Source organism: Ostrinia furnacalis, unplaced genomic scaffold, assembly GCF_004193835.3.
Source record: "Ostrinia furnacalis isolate ACB-3 unplaced genomic scaffold, ASM419383v2 OfSCF0439, whole genome shotgun sequence".
NCBI classification, from domain to species: Eukaryota; Metazoa; Arthropoda; class Insecta; order Lepidoptera; family Crambidae; genus Ostrinia; species Ostrinia furnacalis.
The window spans coordinates 377-9,659 of record NW_021130678.1 but is presented as its reverse complement, the minus strand read 5'-3'; the positions used below and the strand labels follow the sequence as shown (position 1 = coordinate 9,659).

The window sequence follows — 9,283 nt, the reverse complement described above, 5'->3', positions numbered from 1 at the left end:
TCGATAAAATTATCCATAGATTACGCCCTTAAAGTTTGATCACTACAAGCCCGGACACACTGTATAATTTAAGATGATATTTGACAAATAAATACTTTCAATACTTGTTATTATTGTTTATTGTTATACACCTAGTGTTACATAATAAAGCTGAGCTATTTAAGAAAATCAAACTTCCTGTGGGTTTCAAGCAATTGCTTCTCTTTAATGTATTTTCCTTTTGAAGCAGTGCGTGGTAGTTTATTTTGACTTTCAACAAATAAGGCGAATAGTGTACCTGAAGTCCATTCAATATAATATTTAAACTTTAAAATATTTATAATTAAAATAAAGGGCGGCGGATTTCCGGACGGCCCCGGGCGGCGAAAAGACACGCTACGCCACTGGTAGCTTGGGGTCATTGGACGAAATTCTACGTGCTCGGCGAACGAACTTTATAAAAAATACCACAAATATGAGCGCAAGTAGGTATATTAGATATTGCTTATACTTACAAGGGGCTGTACAGGGGAAGTGATGAGGTTGTCCCGGAAGGCCTGGGACTCGGCCCGCGAGCGCGCGCAAGCGGAGTCCGACGTGGTCCTGCTTCGGGCCGGGGCGGCGGCGATGGCGGGGGCAGTGACCTGTAACGAGATCATTTTTATACTTTTAAATAAGTAATGATCTGCAAAAAACATTTTCCATCATTTGCAACAGTCTCCTAATTAGTTCCCAAATCAATGCCATGCCTGAACGTGTAAAACTGGTAGAAAAATGTTTCATTTTAAACCGGATCACACTCACACTAGCGACGTATCAGCGCCCTCTAGCGACAACAGCGAGCAAAGCTCTGTTTCGTGTACCTTTCGGTACTAAATGATTACGATTTGGTGAATTTGTTATTTACTGGCACCGCTGAGTCAATATCAGGTAGTGTGTTATCGGTAAGGCAAGTGCGGCATAACATAATGGCGGCATAAATGCCTTACCGGTATTATCGGTACCGCGGGAGCAGTTTCATTGCGTTACCAGTAACGGAAAGGCAGCTTTAGTGCCCTACCGGTACCTAGAGGGCATCTTAAGTTCGTTACTTACTGGTATCGCGGGAGTGACAAGCGTAACATAACATTACATGATATTGTGCTGTGTACTATCCTTAAATAAATAAATAACCGGTATGTTGGTAGCAGCATAGTTACCGGTAGGACGGGGGCGGCGCACGGCTTCGTCAGCGAGGACAGCGAGCGGCCGCATACCACGCCGCAATCCGAGTAGTTTAGTATGTTACCGGCAACACAGGGGCGTTAGCAACTTACCGGTAAGACAGGGGCGGCGTTAGCAACTTACCGGTAAGACAGGGGCGGCGTTAGCAACATACCGGTCAGACAGCGGCGGCGTTAGCAACTTGCCGGTAAGACAGGGGCGGCGTTAGCAACTTACCGGTAAGACAGGGGCGGCGTTAGCAACATACCGGTCAGACAGCGGCGGCGTTAGCAACTTGCCGGTAAGACAGGGGCGGCGTTAGCAACTTACCGGTAAGACAGGGGCCGCGTTAGCAACTTACCGGTAAGACAGGGGCGGCGTTAGAAACATACCGGTCAGACAGGGGCGGCGTTAGCAACTTACCGGTAAGACAGGGGCGGCGTTAGCAACTTACCGGTAAGACAGGGGCGGCGGTTAGCAACTTACCGGTAAGACAGGGGCGGTGTTAGCAACTTACCGGTAGGACAGGGGCTGCGCGCGGCTCCGTCAGCGAGGACAGCGAGCGTAGCAGCGAGCGGCCGCACGCCACGCCGCAATCCGAGTAGTTGCTCGCGCACGAGTATGGCGGCGGTATGATCGAATTTGCCTGCAACAAGATTCGAGACCATCTTAAGCTGAGCTAATGTTGATACTAAGTAGAAAACTGCAGCTCACAACTTACTATAAATCACGGTGAGACTGTGTCGCATCACAAATACTATGCACGGTGACTAGAGTAATATCACAGAACATAGTCACAGTAATATGAACGAACCTTAATTGGCGCCCAACATGGAGCTAGCATGAACTTACAAGCTTTTTCAGAGCAAAGCAAATTGCAATGAACATGAACATACAATTTACTATTTCTTTTAATGAAAATATGCACATATTTTGACTACTTACCTCATTTGCTGCGTTGCATATGAAACTGGAGTTGAGAGATTCTGCAGTACTCGTCGCTGAGAGAGAGCCTGAAACAAATGCATAAATACATTTTAAAAATCTTCCGTAGTTTATTCGTAGCCACAGTTCGTATGCCTAAACGAACGACGATTTGTAAGAACTACATATTTAATAGTCTATACCAGTCTATACAAATAAAGAAATTTTGACTTTGACTTTAAAACACACACAGTTTTATTTAGCCTTCTAAAACACAGTTTTATTGTGTAAATTACTAACAGTAGTCACATTCAGCTTTGCTAGCCGTAAAGCTCCCTCGTGCTTCTTGAAAATATCTTTCACTGGATCTAACATTTTTCTTGGTCACAGTAACCTAGCATTAAGTTATTTCGTCCTTGTTGATCCTTTACCAGTAAAACTAAGTAACAACAAAGATAGTAATAATTAAACTGGAAATTGTCAATTTAAAGACGATTCGCACAGTAAAGTAACTTAATCTAAATCTGTGAATTCAACCAATGCAAAAATGCTGTCTAATTATTTATAGGAATGCGTCTGACTCTCACTGCAGTCGCTCGTTAACTAACAAAGTATGCACAGGGCTTGGTAATTGAGTTATGCCTTTCCTTGATAATCTGCAAGCTGATTAGAATGCGTGGGCGGCATTAAGCCGCATTTGATTGTAGGCGCATTATGCATCTTACGGCTCTCTCGAGGAGAAGCCATAGTGCGTTATTATAAGCCTGGGGCTACTAGAACAGCAACTTTTTTTTATCTAGATAGCCTTCAAGATAACCTTGGCCATTTTGAAAATTATAAATAACTTGAAAAAATCGAACCGCCTAAGGCGGGAATTGATCCCACGACCTTCCACTTGCCGGGCGACTGCTCTTCCAACTGAGCTACTTAGACACTGGATGAACACGTCGAAATTTTCAAGTGTAATAAGCTGTTACGGCCAGCGTTTGTTTCATCAATGCTGGGTATACCTACCTAGCCTTGACCATATTTAACATTTGACTTAAAATCCTACTTTCATTCATGTATTTTATTTAAAATCTTTATTGCACAAAAGACTGCGTTACAAAAGGCGAACTTAATACCATGTGGCATTCTCTACCAGTTAACCTTTAGGCCAAACAGACACTATTCGTTTGTTTCAAATAAATGCCGTCGACCGTCGAGATAAAGGCATCCCCCACGGATTTCCACATCAATCCGGTGCCTCCTGCATCCAGATGCTTCCCGCGACCTCCACCAGATCGTCGGTCTTTTCTGCCTTAGCGGTCACCAGCTTTACGTGTCCCATTGCCACTTATGTTTGTCGCTTCGGCGGGCTATTATTTTGGTTTTTCTGCGAATTTCTGACTCCATCACGCATGAAATCAATGTGTGGTATTTGCCCCACTTACTGATACCTAAGATTGGCTTTTCTGCGGGTCATGTTAGCTACTTTTGCAGATCTTCTCATTTCTGACTCCATCACGTAAGAAATCTATTTCGAAATCAAACTTTCATAATAAATGTTGGGATGTGATGCTGCGGGCTATTTTGGTTTTCCTATGGATCTCCTATCTCTGATTCGATCACGCAAGAAATCTATTACGAAAACCTTAATAATAAATGTTACAACGCACCTGGCGCGCGTATGACGTAGTTCCGGAAGTAGTGCACCATGAGGTAGTTGCCGCCGCCCTTGCCGTCGCCGTCGCCGCACGTGATCACCAGCGGATACAGGTCCGGCTTCGACGTTACCTACAAATAAATAAATGCATTTCTGAAGAAGTCTTGATATTATGCTTGCGAAGATAAAGAGTTACAACCAGACTAACATAGATAATGTCCTGCCATTGGTTTAATAATTTCAATTCAAGCATTCAAAGGCTACAATCTATGCAGAAGATGAAGTGATGTTTTGTGGGTAATTTTGAAATACAGGTCTAAGACCTGGTTCCGAGTTCAAACACAGCGATAATCGCGCGGTTGCTGGCAGTTCTCGTACATTTGCATTGCAAACTTCAGTGCCTTGCCAATGAGAACCACCCAGAAACCGTGCGTGTCTGAACTAGGCCTAAAGTGTAAAGACAACTCACCCATAGTTCTATCTGCATTACGGTATACGAACCGAATCTTGAGAGCGCGTAGTTACTGCATCGAGGCTCTTCTCCACTAATTCCGTCCCTTCTCTTGTCTTTTAAGTTTCAAACAGTAAGACAATACCTCTGAATACGGCGGCGGCGCCTGGTGGAAGGAGCCGCAGCGGCTATAATGCGGCGGCGGGTAGACGGAGCCGGCCGAGTCGTGCTCGGACGCGCGGCGCCGCAAGCAGCATATTCGATGGTATATTCTAAAGCCCGGTCGCCGAGCACGTAGAATTTCGTCCAATGACCCCTAAGCTACCCATCCTTATCGCTCGCGCGTAATTATATTGCTGTTGCGCTCGCACACTCACTGCGGCCGCCCGTCGCAGTCGCGACAGCAATATAATTACGCGCGAGCGATAAGGATGGGTAACTTGGGGTCATTGAACGAAATTCTACGTGCTCGGCGACCGGACTATAGAGCAGTGAACTACCTCTGAATACGGCGGCGGCGCCTGGTGGAAGGAGTCGCAGCGGCTGTAGTGCGGCGGCGGGTAGACGGAGCCGGTCGAGTTGTGCTCAGAGGGATTACTCTGAAAAACGTTATCCGAAGTTTCCAAAGTTGCCATCCCTCTCACGTAAAGCGAGATGTCAGCATAAGCGACGCAGTGACAGATGATCCGAAACTACGTATCAGCGTTTCGGAGTAGCTTGTATCCTATAGCAGTAAGCTACCTCTGAGTACGGCGGCGGCGCCTGGTGGAACGACCCGCAGCGGCTGTAATGAGGCGGCGGGTAGATGGAGCCGGCGGAGTCGTGCTCGGACGCGCGGCGCCGCACGCAGCACGATGGTATATTCTAAAGCCCGGTCGCCGAGCACGTAGAATTTCGTCCAATGACCCCCAAGCTACACATTCTTATCGCTTGCGCGTTATTGCTGTCGCGACTTTGCGACGGGCGGCCGCAGTGAGTGTGCGAGCGATAAGGATGGGTAGCTTGGGGTCATTGGACGAAATTCTGCGTGCTCGGCGACCGGACTATAGAGCAGTGAACTACCTCTGAATACGGCGGCGGCGCCTGGTGAAACGACCCGCAGCGGCTGTAATGTGGCGGCGGGTAGACGGAGCCGGCAGAGTCGTGCTCGGACGCGCGGCGCCGCACGCAGCACGCCAGCGAGCACGCGTACACGTGCGCCGAGCGCCGCACGAGCAGGCACCACGCGCAGCACAGCACGATGCCGCCCAGAGTGCCGAGGAGAAACAGCACCGACCTGCGCGAGAGACAAGGAGGATTGTAGAATAGTACAGATGACAGCTCATCAAACTTAACATACCTACTGGCGACTTATCACGTTGCAATACAGCCTATTTTGCAACAAAAATGTATAATTCTGATGTGCTTTCGAGTGTGCATCGTCACCTGTCCTTTTATTTTAGACAATAATGTCCTCTCCCTAGGCTGTGCGTAACGTTTCCTAGCGATAAGATCGCCTACAATGTGCTGTTTCGCCACATTACATACGTTTTAAGTACTTAGTGACTCATATTCGTTTTAATTTCGAACTTGATTATCCAAATAAAAGTTGATTCCGCACTTCGAAGCGATGCTTCGTCCATTATACTACTTTGTCTAGGGCTACTTCCTAGCTAAGTAGGTAACTGCTACTATTAATAGGTTACTAGAGACGTCTCTTATTTAGACTTACATAGATTAACAACCTCAGTTTCAAATTGTGTCTAACATGGATGAAACCTTCATAAAATCTTGGAATCTTTTAGTAAATAGAACAAGTAAGTACATAATAAAAACCTAATTTCCATAATCAGCAAACAAACCAAAACTTTTATAGTACAACGTTACACTCTGTTTATTCCATTTAAAGGCCCATTAACTTAGAGGCTTGTTTGCATTACGGCCGCTTGTTTCACGCGCCATATAGTTGTCGCGACCGTCGTCAGTCCAGCCGGCCCCGAACCTGGGACCCTCATCAAAGTCAGTAGGCGACGGGACAATACAGTTTATATTGCGTAGTAGGTGCTTAAGTAGTTAGAAAATTGATAAGGAATTAAATAATGAATTAAAAGGCCGGAAGGTTCCGATTCCCGGTCCCTGTCCTTTGATTAGTAGCGTAAGATAATTTTTATAACTAACAATGTCTTTTAATTGAGAATGTAGGCAGGTTTTATTATTAAACCTAACTGTATAGAAACCAAAACTATGTTTGACAATATATTAATTCAGTTTTTTTTGGTCTTGGTAAGTACTTGTTGCGATTTCAGTACTACGCCGACCGAATTCTCCGATAATAAGAAAAGTATTCACATGTTTGTATACCTAATGTAAGTTACATTCATAATGTTATTTGCGAAGTTTACGGTGGAATGGAGAAATGCGAGTCCCGAAACCGAACCCACAAACCAATACCCAGGAAACAACATGAATTATTTCATCCATCCCGGCATTTTTATTAGTTTCGTGCCTTACCAACATAAAAATGGCCATTCCGTGAGTGTAGTTTCGTAAGTAAATTATTTATTTTATGAGCACCGCGCCTAGTCTGGAAGTTTCATAATTCATTGCCCAGTGCAAAGAAAAGCTGTTGCTTTACGAATACAGCCTTCTTGTCTTCTCCTAAAATAAAGAAAGGTAGTCTTTTACATCACTTACCACCCATCCTGGGTGAGGCAATAGCAAAAAAACACAAAGAGCCAACGTAAGCTCTACTTCTTTACAAAAAAATAAAATCACGTAAATGAACAGAGTAACAGAGTGGTCCTATAAGATCCTTTTCTTTTTAAGATACTCACGTTCCGTGAGTATGTTTTATGACAATCTTATATGTTTTCGCGCTACTACCTCTCAGTACAACCATATTTGTGGTACAACCCGATCGAGTGAGTGAACTGTGCACCTGGCTGGAATGCGACTCTCTCTCGCACTCATCCGTGCACTTCCCCGCCTTCCAGGCCCAGTCGCCTGTTGGGGCATGGATTCAGTTCTGTCCCACATTGGGGACAGTGCATCACTCACATTGTGCGTACCACGGGTAGTACGGCAGCTCCTTGCAGCACAGGCCCAGGCCCAGTCGCCTGTTGGGGCACGGGTTGTCTTCTGTCCCACACTGGGGACAGCGCTCACTCACCATTGTGCGTACCACGGGTAGTACGGCAGCTCCTTGTGGGGCTCATCGTCGCGGCGCGAGGGCGCGCCGGGGGCGCAGCACCCCACCTCACAGCACAGCCAGTGCGCCGGGCACAGCCGCCCGTCGGGGCACGGGTTCTCTGCTGCATCACACTGGGGACAATTCCTTTTATTTGTACCTAGTTCAAAATATTCTCAAAAGGTATCGTTATAAATTATAATCAAATAAGCATTAACTTATAGGAACTTTTACATTACATAAGTTACGGGAATATCCCTTTGAAGAAACGCAAATAAATACTCTATGGCATAAAAGGGTCTATTCCAGGCAACACTTCGGTGTCCTTTGATCACCCATGGATAAGAAGTCCACTTAAGTAGTTCACCTAAGTCAAAGGACACCCATAAAAGTTCACCTGTAACGTTTCCGTAATGCCACAAAATACTTTGGTGGTAGTGCCAAATCGCACATGAAGTGTATCGTGTGAATCGTACCTACTTAGGTGGATAAGTCATAATTACTTTTAACTCTCATTACCTCAAAACAAAAGCTTCCAAGTTAAGGTAAACGTATCTACATTTACCTAAACTCTATAACACATTACATAAGTGTAGTTCGCTGTCGAAATTACGACGTAGGCTAAGATCCCTCGGTTGAATGACGCACGTGAATTTTGTATGAGCTGCCGCTAGATGAAAGGACGCCATCAAGAACTCTGTGCAAACGCTCAATGAATGGCACGGAAATTGGTTTCTTTGGCTGAACACCACAGTTTGCAAACATTATGTGGGAACGTAAGTACACATGAGCACACAGTCGAATGGGAAGGAATATTTAATGTGTTCAAATAGTACGGGAGAATTGAGAAGGAATTGGATCTTGGTGTAGTAGATATATTGCTTGCGGAATCTTTATTTTATTTATTTATTTTTATTTTATTTTGTTTTATTCAGAAAACAAACAGCTTACAAATATATAAATTGCATACTTACATACTTACATAATTTAGAACTACTTAAGTACGGTAGTTAGTAAAATAATAATGTAAATATTTCTGACAAAAAGTAGCCTAATCATGAGCTGGTATACCTACATTGCTGCAAAGGTTTGGTAGAGTGTGCGAAAGAATTACACGAATTAATTCCACCAGCCCCCTTCCATCATCGGGGAACCAGACGCAGGTTAGCGTACCATCCCTATATTGTTGACATTCCACCAGCTCGCACTAAGCGTTTCGATGACTCTTTTATAATGCGAACAGCTAGGGACTGGAATTCGTTGCCTGCTGCTGTCTTTCCCGAAAACTATAATCCGGGCCTCTTCAAGGCGAGAGTGAATAAGCACTTACAGGGCAAATATGTACCATCCTAGACTGCATCCCACTTAACATCAGGTGCGATTGTGGTCAAATACCTGCCTTGTTATGCATAAAAAAAAAGAGTCGAAGTCTGCTGAAATTCTTGAAGTTCTCTTTGAAGTAGTATCGATCGACATACGCCAAAACCAGCAAATGAAAACTAATATAGGTAAAACAGATTCGTCTGTAGGTCGAAGCGTCCTCTGCAGCTTATTCATTTTAGGTAATGCAAATAGCAGGCGACGACTCCCACCATCGTATACCAGACAGGCAACGTCGTAATAACATGATAATTGATATCAGAGCGTGTGACATCAACAAAAACGTTTCCGTGCCGCTCCCATACCTCAGGAACTGACCTTATTATAATACGTTAGTGAGATCTTGTATCGTATCTGTTAAGTCTTAAGAGTCTTTAGAAATCTGCTCAATGCTCTTCCATTGTGCAAGTAAAGTCTATTTTAAGCCAATCGATACAGGTGCAAGTGCATCCCGCATTCCCGCCTCCCTCACACTGAGGCTTTTATAGAAATAGCGCGACCCTCTTTGTCGGATTACAAGCGCTCGTATTGCCAT

At 44.8% G+C, this 9,283-nt stretch overlaps 1 protein-coding gene across 1 annotated transcript; it reads right to left on the bottom strand.

Moving 5' to 3' along the window:
* Window positions 1-494: 494 nt before the first annotated feature.
* On the bottom strand, window positions 495-7,502 carry LOC114364881 (uncharacterized; the record flags this gene model as incomplete). The annotated part of the gene is made up of 6 exons (XM_028321237.1): window positions 495-623; window positions 1,700-1,828; window positions 2,128-2,195; window positions 3,765-3,882; window positions 5,265-5,478; window positions 7,351-7,502. Coding segments are annotated over 6 exons (810 nt in total), but the record flags the coding sequence as incomplete, so codon positions are not given.
* Window positions 7,503-9,283: the final 1,781 nt, after the last annotated feature.